Source organism: Streptopelia decaocto (assembly GCF_964273445.1).
Source record: "Streptopelia decaocto genome assembly, chromosome: 14".
Classification (NCBI taxonomy): domain Eukaryota; kingdom Metazoa; phylum Chordata; class Aves; order Columbiformes; family Columbidae; genus Streptopelia; species Streptopelia decaocto.
In genome coordinates, this window is record NC_138669.1 from 4,740,756 (window position 1) to 4,756,333 (window position 15,578).

Below are 15,578 nucleotides of genomic sequence, written 5' to 3' on the forward strand. Positions count from 1 at the left end.
GTAACATTTGGAAATAATGAATCAACTCACACAATCCAAGATTTGTGCATTTAATAAAAGTGGTGATTTTACTACCACAGGTTTCTTGTCACTAGTACAGCAAAGATAACAGACACAAACAACTGATAAAATTTTGTTTTATTATTCACTTTTGAATTCTTTTACACTTTCCTGATTATTTTGTGTAAGGTGAAACTAGAACTGTTTAAAAGACATACACAAATCTAGTACATCAATAACCAGGTATTTCTTTTTGCTATACTATTCTCACAACCACGTGTGTGCTAGGCAATATAACCGTCACAGAAGCAAACTTTAGGCAGAATACTGGTCAGTAAAAACAAAGCGAAGAGCTACCAGATATACAGACAGGCTCGGTTCCACATTCACTACTGCATTTATCAAGCGCCAAGTATTAACTGCACAATTTGTTCAGCTAGTAGAGGGGAGTTTTAAAATCAGTGCATGAAATTCTCTTCAGCAGACGGATGGACAGACAAACAGATGGATCCTATACCTAAGTGGAATGTGAAGGCAGGGGGATGATACCGCGAGACTGATAGGTGACTATTCCTAATCTTTTCCACTGCATTATTCACGCAACTCTTATTAGGTTTTATTTAATGGGACACGTTTGAAACATAACTAGGTGAGGGCGTTTGGAGCTCAAATATTACAAGCGTTACAAATGTGTAGGTCTGCATTCCAGTACAATAAAGGGGAAATCCTGAATATTTGAGCCAGATCCTGGTACTACCAAGAAGAGCTGAAGAATGCAACAGCAGCACCAGCAGCTCTCAAGCATCCAAGGAAACCTGTCCTCGAGCAGACCTGGGTCTGCCCACCACCCTGACATCACCCATCATCAAGGGAAGGGCGACGTGTACGTGGGAGTCCAAAAATTGCTTTAATGGAGTTCAAACAGGCGAGAGGGTCGAGGGTGAACTGAGTCCAATGGGATAAAAATTTCTATAAAGTGAACTTAAAGATGGTTCAGTGGATTTACTTAAGTTTTCAGGATAAATTCAAAATGGTAATACCATGGAGATTTCGACTCAGCTAAGATGAAAGTAATGCAAAAGTGGCAGATCACTTCATGGTATCATCCAAACTAATAAGGCCATTCAAAAAATTGAATCTTCTCCTATTGCAAGTCCATGGTAGTGAACCAAGAATTCTCACTACTCAAGAATATCTAAGGTATAATTAGGTACGTTATTGCTGTGGGAAGGGGCCTAAGTCATGCATGGTGTATGAGCATGAAAGCACTTTTAGAAGTCAAATCCCAGCTAGCTGCCAGCGTAAAGAATTTGGGAATCAAGCTGCTAACTCCGTCGTTACCCTCCTCCCCCAAACAAACCCCATCCCCAGAAAGACAGGATTGACAAAGTGAGCTTTTCACTGAAAGCGGTGCCTCAGACTTGGTTACAAACGTCTACAGTGTGCCTGGAAAACTAATTCATAGCAGTGTTACTAACTGGAATGCCATACATCAGATTGTTTTCCTTCCATGCCCCAGTGTGACAATAGAATCTCTATAACTTTCTGTACAACTTTACAAGAGAATTGTACTTCGACTATTTTGGTGCCAAATTAAGCTCGCCAGAGTTACATAATTGATGTCTACTTTTCTACCAATAAGAGTTTTGTAAAGTCAATTGCAATCACAAAACCCATAATCACAGTGTTCAGTTAAAAATATAAACACGGTAATCGTAACTGTAAATGTTCATAATAGGAAAGTTCGGAATGCCATTATAATAACCGACCTCCGCTTTAAGTACACAAAACACCAACCAACCGTTTTTACCCCACAGACAGTTTTTGCTACGTTGAGGTTGTGAAAGTCGATGTACTATTCTTTTTGCTTGTCGCACAAAGGGATATATGTGTAGGATACAGGGTGACATTGAACATATAGTGAAGCGTGACAGCCATTAGTTCTCTCCCTCCCCAGCGTCCCCTTCATCTCCCTGGTTTTCCGACGTCCATAGCTGTAAGAAAACACAAGCGCATGTTCATACTAAAGTACACAGTGACAACTGCCAGGAAAGGGAAGGCAGCATAGTTAGCAGTAGCTGCACATTTTTCTCAGCTAAGAGCTAAATTTAACAGTAAAGCTATAGAATAATGAACTAGAAAACAGGCAAAGGATTACTAGTAAAAAGCCAGCAAAAGTTTGCAAGCTCAACACAAGGACAAGCTGGCTGTTGAGAACTGACAAACTGGACTTTCTGTTACAAAAAAGCTTGTTACAGCGGTAACGAGTTCTGGTTTAAACAAGCAAGTCTAACAGGTCTGGTTACAAAAAGCACTGCAGTTAAGACAGGCAGTTAATGCGTCAGAAGAGGCTTTTAATGGCACAGAACTACCCAAGCCTTCGGATGTGGAGTGTTAGTGGAGTGTTAGTGGAGTGTTAGTGGAGTCCAGGGGCCGAGGCAGCGACAGCAGCAGCTCGCCCGCGGTACTTACAGTGAGGTTGTCCCTAAGCAGCTGCATGATGAGGGTGCTGTCTTTGTACGACTCTTCATTCAGCGTGTCCAGCTCTGCTATCGCTTCATCAAATGCCTAAAAATATGCAAGGCAGCACTGTCACACTGCTCTCTGAATTCACTTCTTACATAGAGCTTACAAATTTGCCACATTACTACTCAAATGCTGTGACAAAAGCTCCCAGTATTTCTCTTTTCCACCAAGAGAAGTGTAAAGTGAGCGCTAGACAACCAGTGGGAAACAGAAGTCCTCAGGGGGTTCCGGATGAAAGCCCAGAACAACTTTCCTACCGTGGCAATACCAAGCACCGAAGAGGCAAGCACACTGTCATGCTGAAGGATGATTCACACAGCTTGAAGTCAGGCTTAACAACAACATAAGTAACACTTTCATTAAAAATGAAGGCCTCACTGGTCTAAATTGGCAATAAAAGACAAAGGTACCATTAAATAGATACATGTATTACACATGGGTAAGTAGGAAAGAAAACAGAAGACAAGGGCTTTTTGACGGTGGGGTGGAAGGTCTTGGATTTCTTTTCAAAACAGCACAGGAAACCAGGTATGTTCCACTAGGGATTAATAAAGCTGCTCTTCCTACCACTCTCTTACACATAAAAGCCCAGGCTGCAAGTCCAAGAGCCGTAAGTGCTATTTCTTCATCTGGGTTTCAAACAGATGGAAGCGTATTAACTAAAAAAGCAGGAACAGCAGCTTTGCACAACAAAACATTACTTGTTACACAGCATTGCTGAAGTGCATATTAAGAACGCAAAGGTTCAGCTAATGCCATATAATTCAAGTTACTATTAGACAACGTTCACAGATGCCAAAAGCTCCATTTAGAAGGCTCTAATCATATCTTAAGGAGAAGGTTAAGACAAAAATGACTGTTTGGCAGAAGCCATCACACAAGCTCTTCTTGGTGTCTGGAGAGACGAGCGCACACACGCAGATACACAAGGGCATTTAGAGCAATGAACATATGCACAAAGATGACACTTCATGTATTTGCTAAGTGCTCAAATTCAAGTAAATATTTCACTTTAGAGGTGCTAAATTAATCCAAGTGTTTTCAAATTTCACACAAGCTCATTCTAAGAGAACTACATGGCCATAAGAAGAGGCGCTTTGTCTTGCCTTTCGCTCAACTGCACTAGCAAATTAACTTTACTTAAAGCCAAGCTAAGTTAACTAATTTACCTGAAAATACACTAAGATGATAATAGTTTCAAGATGAGAGCATTTTTAAAGAATTTGATATGAAAAAGCATCATTATCTACAAAGTCCTACTGCAACCATGTAACTATATCCTTAGCCTTGACAAAAATTGGCAATGCCCAGAGTCTGCTTACCGTCTTTGCCAGGTTACAGGCTTTTTCAGGAGAATTTAGGATCTCATAGTAGAAGACAGAGAAATTTAGAGCCAAACCAAGTCGAATGGGGTGTGTTGGCTGCATCTCTTTCTTGCTAATTTCAAATGCCTCCTGGTAAGCTTGCTGAGAGTTCGCTACTGTTGCTGCAAGAAGTAATTACAATCATATTAATGCACAGGACATCACTGTACTTCACGGGGGAAGTACACATATTATATTCTTGGTCTAGACTATTGTGCCACTAGAAATCAATACAATTATATATGCATAGACACTTCTTTCAATGTTTTTAGATGTAAAGTCCTACCACTGGCTGATGTATTAAGGTAGAAACATCTGTTCAGATAAAGCTTTGATATACAGAAATTAAGTTCAACAGTTTAAAAGACTTAAAATGGAATTTACTCAAAATAAATTCCAAGCAATCTGAATGCACACAAGCTCTAAGTCACAGTGTACTGTGATTAAACACTCACTTCCATCCCAGCTGAAGAGTAGTAGTTCTGAGTAATAAATCCAGCAGGATGAGAGATTTGATCTCTACTTACTTTGCTTATTGTCCCCAGATGCCACCTCTGAGAGGTATCTGTAGTAATCGCCTTTCATTTTCAAATAGAAGACCTTGCTTTCTGGCTGCGTGGCATTGACAATAAGGTATTTATCCAGGAGTTCCTGAGAAAGGAAACATCACTTTTTGTTTCCAAGTCATAAAAATGATGTCTGAAACAGAACCTTCATCACAATGGTAAACACGAACTGTTAAAACATTAACAATGACTGATGTATACTCATGCGTTAATCACTTTGCCTACTGTTGTCTAAATTCAGAACAAAAGAGTAACTACTTGGATCCTAATCCCTGGAAAGCAGAAAACTTGCTGCGTTGCGGCTATCACAGTTCACTCCTGCAGAACCCCATGGCTGTCAGGGTCTAAGCCTGCAAAAAACTTCCTTAAAACACACTGATGCAAACCTATGTCCCCAACCAAGCTAACGCAAACCAGCAGCCTGACATGAGCACAAGTTTGGTCACTTTTGGGGCCACAAACTTGAATTACACAAAGAGCAGTGAAATTATCCACAACAAACTGATTCTATCTGCAACTCCAGCTGAAAAGCTGCAGCACATGTGCATTCAGAGAGCAACGCAAAGGCTGAGAGTACCGATAGCAACTGCTCTTGACAGATCTTTAGCAAAATGACCAGCAATTAAAAGAATCCCTCTCATCTAAGTGAACAAAATAGTGAAACTGGTTTGGAGGAAGAAGCACACACCTTCTTCATCCAAAAAAACCCACTAAACAAGCCTCAGGACATCCGTATTCATGAACAAAAGAATTCAAATGGTAGGATTTTTAGCAGGACTCACATCAGTGCCCCAGATTGAAGTTTGTTTTCATGGTGACCCCTGGCCAGCAGCTATAGGTCTTCAACACTGCTCTGTTTGCTTTTTTCTTATTGAAAAAAATAATGCTCTTTTCATAACAAATTCCCCAGGGAACAAACTAGATGACTTAGGAGCTAGAATTGTACCCAAGTATGTGGCAATGCAAAATTATTCCCCTGCTAAGGTGCTGCAGTGTCTACAGCACTAGTAAGATTCCTTAAGCCTCACTGAAAAACACTGCAGCACTAACTACTGTTATTTTTGCTGTTGGATTATTACCAGAACATCATTGCAGATATCCTGCAATTCAGCCTCAATTTTCTCACGATATTCTCTTCCCATCTGCTGTTTCTTCTCATTCCTCTCTGTTTTCTGTTCAATGCTGGAAATGACACGCCAGGACGAGCGACGGGCACCAACCACGTTCTTGTAGGCAACGGAGAGTAGGTTCCTTTCTTCGTTGGACAGTTCGTGTCCCTGCTCAGTGACAGCCTTCATGGCAGCTGCCATGTCATCGTAACGCTCGGCCTGTTCAGCCAGTTTGGCTTTCTGTACCAACTCGCTTTTGTCCATGGCTCTCCTGCAATCAGTGGGGAGGAAAAACAAAGAAAAATGTCTCTTGATTGTCTGCACGGTGGAAGTTAATGCTGAAGGGTGAAGCAGAATTCACAGTCACTAGTAAGTGGGAAATCTATCAACTCAAAGTAATATGAAGGATTTATTTTTTAAATTTTATATGGCCTTTTGCCAGATATGTATAATTTCTATGTGCAAAAGATTAATCAAAACCCTGCAGATAAGTAAGCATTATTCTTCAAAATGCAGCAAAATTCATACTGGCATTAAGCACAGCACATCTATATGTTCCCTACGTAAATCTCTCTCCTCTCCTACACTGGCCACAGCTCAGCCTGGAAGACACTGCACATTCTAACTCAGACACCACCAGTTTTGGTTGGTTTGGGGGTTTGTGTTTGTTTCCCCCCACTATTATACTACAGCAACCACTGAGCACTGAAGCACTGGACAGCTCCTGACACTGAAGACTTTCTGCACACTACAGGAGATGTTTGTGGGTTTAAATAAACCATACCCAGTAAAGCTGTAGTTATTGGCAACTACGGAAAGTACATTTAAAACTGGTGGGGTTTTTTTGTCTGTTTGGGTTTTTTTATACATGCATCAACATATGTATAATAGTCAATTCCACACAGCTAGTGTGGCTGCAGCCTCCGGTTTTCAAAACCTTTTAATAACATTGATATGCATGAAAACCAAATGGGACATGGCCCACGTGATGGTCACGACTGCAAAACTAATTGCCTACATGGAAACAGCTTGTTTATAATTTCTGATAACGCAGTTTAGTAACTGAAGCCAAGAAAAACACATCACATGACCACGAGGTCCCTGAAGAGCTTAAGCAATGAAAAATGAAGTTAGTAAGGAATGTGCCAGTGAGGCAGCTCGAGGGTTGCTTATTTGTACAAGACAATGCTAACATACAGGTAACTTGGCCATTGAGCTACCAACCTTATACTCAACCACCTAGGGCCAGGTTCACAAGAGAATTTAAACAAGTTTCTTTGCCTTTATCAAAGTAAGTGGCCTTCTTGTCAGCACTGAGGAATAATGTTCCTCTCCTACTCCATAAATCCCAGTCAGGACTCTCACTGTCCAGAAGAGAAGTTTTTAGGCTGAGACCTAACAGCCTAAAAACACCTTCTAAAAGAATAATATAAAGCAAACAGGAACAATAAGTTTACTTCTGTTCATTAGACATGTGTCTACAGCTCTATAACAAAGCACCAACAGGCTGAAAGGAATTGCTGCAGCCTTTTCCCTGGCTTCTCCTTTAAAGACCCCAGTCTGACAGGCTCCTGATGAAGAACGTTTTGCACACACGGCTCAGTTTGTATTTCAATTCAACTATCAGCCACCACACTATTACCTGGGGAAACCAGGCCCCTGTACTGAATCCTCAACCAAAACACCGAGATGCAAACCCAAATTCCCAACATGTGTATGAGCACTTTCAGAGTTTCTTACTGAAAGGACGAAATCCTAACTACGGAATTATTAGATTACCATATTCCATCCCTCCAGCCGAAGATACTCCACTTTAGCAAAAAAACAAGAAGAAAGCCATACCCGAGATACTACATCAAACATTGTTATTTCACATGAACGCTCTTGAAGTAAAGCCAGCAACCGCATGTCCTACCTGCTATGGATCTGCCAGTCACACTCACTCCTGCTTGTGTTTGATCCCTTGTAGATCTAGCCTAACACATCCATCCATGTAAGGCACCCAGTGAGGATTTGTAATGCTAAAACCAGCCTCCTGGAAAGAGACTTCTTGCAGACTTGTGAGTAAAGGTGAGCTGCAGTTCAGTCCCATTTCAAATACTGCGTTTAAACCACTGGATTCTGGCACCTATTAAAAGGTGACACACAGGCTTCAGATCGAAGCGCTCCACCAGACAGACTGACTGCAGGTAGCAGCAGGACATGTTCTTGCAAGGTCTGATTAATTTGGCTCAGTCTTCCCCAAGAGGCTTTTACCATGGGGATACGCTGTATTATAACTGGCTTCCGCAACGTTATCAAAAGGATAGTTCCTGAAGATGGAAGGGAGAAATGGAGCTTGTGATGTGTATTTTTTCTCCCTACTCTGAAGTGTATCATAGTATCAATGCATAACAAGCCCAAGGAAATCAGACTATTTATCACTGAGAACCCATCTCACTTTTCACTGTTGAGTCTACCAAACCTCGTAAACTATTCCCTTAACTCAGCACTAAATTTAGACTATGTACTTAACGCAGGAAGTAATTTGTGAGTGACATTTCTTTGCTCACTCACTAAAATCTGAACATCAGCAAAGTACACCAAAGAATGTTTTTTACATTACAAGAGTCAACTTTAAATAACAGGACATTTAAGCAAAGCAGTTTCAGAGCCGTTCTAGTTTCCTCACAGTCTGCACAGCTTCTAGAAGCATTTCTATTGCAACCGTCTTATCTTCTCCTCTTCTTCCTATGGAATGTGGTTATTATGTAGAAAAAGCCTGCCTGTTGAAGTCCAGAGGCAAGCAGCTTCAACAGAGTTTACATTTTGCCATTGAAAGGTCAGTTTTATCTTTGATCTGCAATTTGCCAATAGTGGTCTAATTTGTAGACAAATCATCCACACAGAATTCTGTTTATAAACAGTATAGGGTTTAGTTTAGAAATGGTGGGGTTTGTTTTATGAAGCTCACTGACATATTTATCTTTAGATGCAAGTCAGTTCATGGCAGTCAATGGGTTCATATAAGGACACATGAAGGAAATCACAGATGGAACTGCAAGGGCATAGAGACCTAGTGGATAAAAGAGATCCAAAAACCAGTTTAACATATCAATTATACAAGCAAAATACCAGCACAAACCATTAGAAAGTTGTTTCTCATCAAACAACCTTCCTCAATAACGTAACTAATTTATGCACATCTTAAGTTGAAATGGATTACTGAAGATGGGGTTTCTCAGTATTTCACTGGCTTAGTTTCGACATAAAAATTCAGTACACAGGGGCTTGAGTTGTTTAATTAATTCATCTTAATACCTGTACTGTTGCTAGGTTTGCTATGAAACACAAAGTATTATTCAATAATATGGATTTAAAAGAACTTAAATGCAGTAAGGAAATCACTGCCCACACCAAAATATCTGCCATCAACAGTAAACCTGCCATTATTTTGTTCACAGGGTGCTGCACACAGGAACATTTAAAATCCTTATTCAATCCTCCATTGCTTACCTTGTTAGAAGCTTGGAGAGAGCTTTGCAGAGCTATGCTGGCTTGAGCTCCAAAAGAGGGAAGTGTTTGCCAGAAGGAAAAAAGATACAAGGAAAGGAGTGATGTTTGAAAAGGCAAAGAAGCAACTCTCAGTTATAACTGGTCCCTCCCATAGGGGAGACGAAAGCCACGCTCTGACAAGGATCAGTGTGCCACAGTCTGAACCCAGCAAAGCCTACAGCTAGAAATACTCCTAAGCCACACACAGAAGCCATCTAACATGGGTTACCTGCAGCTAGGAGCAAAACACACACAGGTGGTGAGCGGGAGGCCAGCAGGAATGATCTATTCTAGCACTAGTGATGGCACAGCCATGTTGGCAAGGGGGACAGAAGGAAGGTGGAAAAAGGAGCGGAGACGTGCGGATCGCAGCCATGGAGGAGTCCTGAAAGCTGGCTGTTCTATGCAGAAGATTCTCAGATGCGTTAATACATTTCAGATTCTTAAGACTCTGTCTTCTTAAGAATCTGTCAAACCACAATTCAGTAGCCCTCCAAAATAAGTAGCTGGATGCTACCAACCACTAGCCAGCAGTTGCAGCCAATTAGACCAGCTGCCAGAAATTTGAATCATCCTGAATCTCACATTCCAAATATGTTTTTATTATTATTATATTTTATCTCTCTCCCATACAGATTAAGCTCTTTCAATCTCTCTTACAAACACAGAACAGCATGTATACATGTCCTAGAAGTTACAAGTGCTCACTTCCCACCACCAGAAAATTTTTACACCTGCGTAGACAAGACTCGGAAACATATTACAAAGCATCAAAGGTTGAGAATCAAAGGTCAGAGCCTGTAAAACACGTTAGTTTGTAACTGCCTTGCTGCTTTTAGTGGAAGATGCAGAAAGAAAGGAATGGATGGACACATGGAACTGGGGGTTTATATCTCAGTAACAGCTGACGAGTAAAACACACTGATACTGTTCTTCAGAAAACTGCAGAAGCTTGAGGAGAATTACATCTTACTGCTCAGCAATTAGTGCATCTGCTTCATAGCTTTTATTGTTTCCAATCTTGATGAGCTGTTTAGGACAAAGCCCAAACAGATCAGAAGTAACTCTGTTTGAAGACTGCAGAAATCAAATAAACACTGACACTGAAAAACGCTTATATAACATATTGAACTGACAAGACAATACTAATAAGCCTACGTTGGCCTGGAGTCTGCTGGTCTCAATGACCTGTTCTTCTGATGCTAATTAAGTAATTGATTTCTGTGTACTGTTTTTCTCTTTATAGCAAGCACTAGAATCTATCAGACAAATGCTTCCACTCTGTAACAAAATTGGTGAGAAAGCAGTGTGGTTACTGGCTTGACACACTGGTCCCTAAAGAGTCGAGATGTAGGTTAACAGACCTACACATTTCCCTGTGAGAAATGAATGTAAAACCAGATTTGGGGAAATGGGATGCAATCATACTTCTCAGTCACAGATCTGTAAGTCCATTCAAATTCTAGCAGGAAAAGCAGCAGACTGGTACAGAATTTGCAGTTCAATCTTCCAACAATATGTGAACATACCTTATTCGACTTCAGGATGGGCAATTCATTCCGAAATTAACCATTCACATGAGGTAAGTGGTATTTCAAATTACAGTTCTATAACTACAGAGAGTAGGACCTTTGGAGATACTATTTCTAAAAAAAATGGAAAACCCTTCTCCATAGTTCAGGCACACACGATGCTGATGGCATTCACTGTCAAGGAGCCTTAGGGACAGATATTCTTTACAGGAAAGGAGTCAACTCTCTTGAAATGGAGTGCAAAGAACATTCCTTGCTTTGTTGCAGTATTACATCAGTTGTCTTTCTCTATTTTGGTTCCCTCAAAGGCTACCACGTATTGCTAAATAACTGAATAGAAAATGAACATGTCTGGTAAGAGCTGAACAGCGAAATCTTCCACAACTGACAAGAGCCTGCGTATAACAACAAGTTCAGTAAAATATACTGCCAACATAATGAGGGGGAAAAGGAAAATAACTTCATAGTTGTGATATTCTTACTGACCTTGTGCAGCACATAACTTCAGCCTCCTCTGCATCTACTGATTAACTGTGCACCCCAGCCTTCAGCTCAAATCTTTATGCAAATGTTCAGATAAAATTAACATTTTATAAAGCCATGCCTAGAACTGCTCTGGCCAGCTCCTGCCCTCCTTACTTGTGGCTTCCTAAAACTGATGAATACAATTTCTTGAATAAAATGACCTTCACTGGTTTTCAGTCTCCATAGACAATTAGGAAATTTCAATGACAAGTACCAACAGCGTGCAGGGATATTGATATTGTACAGACAGCTTAAATTTCGTAACAGTGGCCTTGTTCTTAACATCATTCAAACGAGGGAGTGCAGGCTGAAAAGGACAGCACCACCACATTCCTACAGCACTGCACGCCGGCCAGCTGCAGGTGGAGACGAACGTGCGGTTCCAATGCACAGTATACTTACATGGCAACACCTTTTTGTTCCAGCGAGCAGAATTGGTTTTGGCTGGAATCCAGGTGGAAATAGTGAGCTATCCCAAAAAATCTTCCCCCAGGCAAAAAGTTCATGCCAAACAAATGTATTCATATCACAGGTAAATCGCTTTTGTTAATAATAAACTGAGAGGATTTATTATTATCGGGTGGGGCAAAAAGTGGAGCCATATAAAAGAAACACTATAATGCCTCGTCTTACTAGGATACCAGCAGGATTCGAGTACTAGTTTTTTACCTCGTTAGTCAAATCATTATTTACTTAACTCCTCCTCATCTGAGTTTATTCACATGCAGCACAAAAAGCTGCATACTGGCAAAGGCCTGCTTAGAACAAAAAAGGCTCAACATCAAAATAGCAGAGATCAGAACATGCGGTACTGAATAACGAGGTTGAGAAAACTGCACTAGGCCCATCTGTGCAATGAGTCTATCGTTTCACCAGCACCAATTTAATATACAAAATATTATACAAGGTATATTTTTGCAGTCCTTTAATATGAAGAGTGAAAAAGGCACTAGCGTTCTTACTTGTTTTCTTTTCTAGTCTCGTTTATATCTCATTATTATCTGAAAATAAAACCAAGCTTTTCTTTTAATAAAGAAGTATTAACATTTCTGACTGAGGCGTCCTGTAGCAGTGAATGCTTGAAGACAAATATGCCTCCTGCCACTGAAGTTACAAAACCTTACAAATGCTCCCAAACTCTCTGATATTTTTATGTAGGAATTTAGCTTTTACAGTGTTACACGATGTGCTTTTTGCTTTCCTGCCACTAGAGAAGTTCTTTTAACTATTAATACGGAATTTAGCTGAACCAATTTATATTACAATCTGTACATTAGATGCATTTTGGCTCCCATACACTGACACAGTGACTGTATGCCACTGACATTTGACCACAACAATTAGTATCTGATTATACATACCTCAAATGAAACCTATAGCTGTTAGTCTGGGGTTACTGCCCAGCCTTTTTGTAGACTGGGGCTGGCTTAAAGCCACCTTATTTCCCTCTGGAGTCCTCTGTAAACGCACCTCTATTCCCAAATGGACACAAAAAGTGGAAAACACTAAAATAATATTGTTTCTTTCTAGAGCGTTTATAAAATTCCATGGTCACTTTCGGTCCTACACGAGCAGGCTCACACCAACCAGTGCAGAAACGGCACCTCCCCACTCGCGCTGACAGGGCCCAGGGTCTCGGCCGGGCACAGGGTCCCTGCTCTGGAGAAGCGGCGAGGACACCCCATCCCCCCGTGTGGGGAACGCAGCAGCCTTGGGGAAGGGGAGGGTGTGAGCGATACTGACCCCGGGGTGGCGGGGGAATCGCCGCCTTCCAGCCGCGGCCGCCGGGCCGGGGAGCCCCTGGTACAGGTGTGCGCGGCCTCGCCCTCCCGGCAGCAAGTGACTCACCGGGGCGGGGCAGGGCCGGGCGCTCGGGGGAGAGGAGGCGGCACCGCCCGCCCGGGCTCCGCAGCGGCGGCCGCGGGAGGGCCACCCCGTTACTCGGAGAGGGGAGCCAGGACCCGCCGACCCCGCCGCCTGCTGCGGCCTTCCCGCCCCTCCCCGCCGCGGGGGAAGAGCGGGCCCGGCCGGCGGGGAGGCGGGGGGGAGGCCCGGGAGGCCTCCCCCGCACGCTCCCGTAGGGCCGCAGCGGCCCAAGCCCAGCGGCAGGGGAAGGGGATGGAGCCCGGGCGGGGCCGGCGGGGAGCGGCCCGGGACCCTCACCTGGCGGGGCGGCGGCACCGCGGCCTGGATCCCGGCGGGCGAGGCGACTCGGAGCGCGGCGGCCGCTCGGCGCACGCACACACACCCTGCGGCGCTGCGGCCCCGCTTCCGGCGCCCCCGACACGCCCCTTCCGGCGCCGGGGTGGGTGGGACGCCACCGCCCCTCTCGCCTCCCCATTGGGCCGGCGGGCGCAGCCGGCTCGCGGTTTCTATGGCGACGGGGAGGGCTGAGCCGCTTCCGCGCTGCGGCCCGCCCGCCATGGCGGCGCCGGGAGCCCGGCCTGCGCCCTGGACCCATCCCGCCTGGGGCGGGCCCGGCCCCGTCGCCATGGCCGGGCGGGGGGAGCCAACGTGAGGGGGCCGAGGAGCTGGCGGGCCCCGCCCGCTGCGTGAACACAGCCCGGGCTCCGCAGGGCCTGGCTGCTCTGTCACACCCTGGCGCCCTTCAGGCTCTTTGTCTTGTTTGAGCTCCTTTGCACACGCAGGGCGCTCTGTGGTGTGTCTTTGGTAAACGCTAATCGCCGTAAGGAGGGGGGGCTGCTCTGGCTGGGGGGTGCAGCAAGTTCTCGAGCAACAACAAGGCAGCATCTTATTGATCGAGCATCTCTCTTACGAGGAGAAGCTGAGACAGCCGGATCTGTTCAGCCGGGAGAAGAGAAGCTGGCAGGGGATCTTATGCTGATAAATATCTCCAGGGTGGGTGTCAGAGGATGGGCCAGACTCTGTTCAGTGGTGCCCAACGACAGGGTGAGGGGCAACGGGCACAGACTGACACACAGGAGGTTCTGTCTGAACATGGGGAGAAACTTCTTTCCTGTGCGGTGCCAGAGCCTGGCCCAGGCTGCCCGGAGAGGCTGTGGAGGCTCCTTCTCTGGAGACATTCAAACCCGCCTGGACACGACCCTGTGTGACCTGCTCTGGTGACCCTGCTCCAGCAGGTGGGTTGGACTAGAAGGTCTCTAGAAGTTCTTCCCAACCCCAGCCATCTCGTGATTCTGATTTCCTTGCCATTTCTCTGGCTGAGCCCCATGATAAGAGACATCTCCACAGTGGGTGCCATTCTGTGCACCATCATATATAAGTTCACAGATGTTTTGAATTGCTAATCACCTTTTAAGTGTGGTTTTAATAGTGGCTCCTCACTGCAATTTAAATTGCGTGTTTTCACTGAAAAGATCATTATTGGCTAGGTAAGATTTATGCAACTGCAATAAACTACATTTACTAGATATATGGAGGGAGCATTTTTGGGGCATGAGGAAGAGTCTCGGTTGGTCTCCAAGAAGGAACTGGAGGAAAAGAGTACAATTTTATAACACATGTAATCTTTTTGGATCAGCAGTGACTGAACACACAACCCCCTGCTCTCAAGTCTCTAGAGCAGCAACACAGCATTATTATCGGGCCTGAAAGGCAGTCTGGTCATTTACAGAATCCTGGAGCCAAATTTTCCCTGATGCTTTCAGATACAATCCCGCTCCTGTCAAAGTCACTGTCGGATCCCTTTTCAGTGATGGAAGGACTTCATTAGTTTCCTGCTTAGTCTCAATCCAAAGGTTAATTACTTCGGAAAGTCAGGAGAATTACTTGGCATCAGCAAGTTATCTTAAGCTACAAACACTGATTCAGCTAGATCAGTTATTGTCATCTAATTTTTTTCTTTTCTAGGCAAAACTTGTTTTTTTTTCCCCTGATCTTCTCCATAGCCCCTATTTTTGAGGTTTCTGTCTGAGCCATTCTTAGTGTTCTTGCTGAGACCTTGGGAGTGCTGACACCCGGCAGAGTTAACTTGTATTCATTGCTCCTTTCATGTATATCGCCATATTAATACTCATTTTGTAGAGGTGTCCAGCCTTTATCTCAGGGACAGACTCAATCGATGACTAAACAAGCTCAGCACCAGCCAGGCAGGACTAGAAAACACGCTGTTCGCTCGGCCTTTCCCAAAGAGACACATTTTGGGTAAAGAAACGTGAAGAAGTACAAGTGGTATTTGGCTTGGGCAGCTGGTCACTGTTAACCCTGTGCAGGGCCAAACAGCTGCAAGGAAGGAAATCACAGGATTCTGCTCTGAAAAAAGGAGACAACCCATGGCCGAGATGGAGTCACCTGGTTAGAAATGCGGCTCATTAGAGCTGTTAAGACTCTTCCTTGGCTACAAAATAGGTTTCACCGCAAGAAGAAGCCCCTCTGCAGACAGCTGAGGTGTGCAAGGACAATTTCTCCCTGCCATTTGCAATTTCTTTCGCTACAGAGAGA

The 15,578-nt window shown here is 43.9% G+C and overlaps 1 protein-coding gene across 1 annotated transcript; it reads right to left on the reverse strand.

Annotated features, from left to right (window-relative positions):
* Positions 1-123: 123 nt before the first annotated feature.
* Positions 124-13,454, reverse strand: YWHAB (tyrosine 3-monooxygenase/tryptophan 5-monooxygenase activation protein beta). The gene is made up of 6 exons (XM_082065226.1): positions 13,320-13,454; positions 5,536-5,836; positions 4,418-4,541; positions 3,849-4,012; positions 2,473-2,568; positions 124-1,994 (listed from the first exon to the last, which is right to left on the reverse strand). The coding sequence occupies exons 2-6, from the start codon at positions 5,827-5,829 to the stop codon at positions 1,938-1,940; spliced, it is 735 nt and encodes a 244-aa protein (XP_081921352.1). The 5' UTR covers positions 5,830-5,836; positions 13,320-13,454; the 3' UTR covers positions 124-1,937.
* Between the last annotated feature and the right edge of the window lie 2,124 nt (positions 13,455-15,578).

What these genes read in the sequence shown, in the direction of transcription:
- YWHAB (XM_082065226.1), bottom strand. Translation starts at nt 5,829, where the DNA reads ATGGACAAAAGCGAGTTGGTACAGAAAGCCAAACTGGCTGAACAGGCC. An exon ending in ATCTGGGGACAATAAGCAAA is followed by an intron (nt 4,013 to 4,417) that starts GTAAGTAGAGAT and finishes TACTTCTTGCAG; the next exon opens with CAACAGTAGCGAACTCTCAG. An exon ending in TGCTTAGGGACAACCTCACT is followed by an intron (nt 1,995 to 2,472) that starts GTAAGTACCGCG and finishes GTTTTCTTACAG; the next exon opens with CTATGGACGTCGGAAAACCA.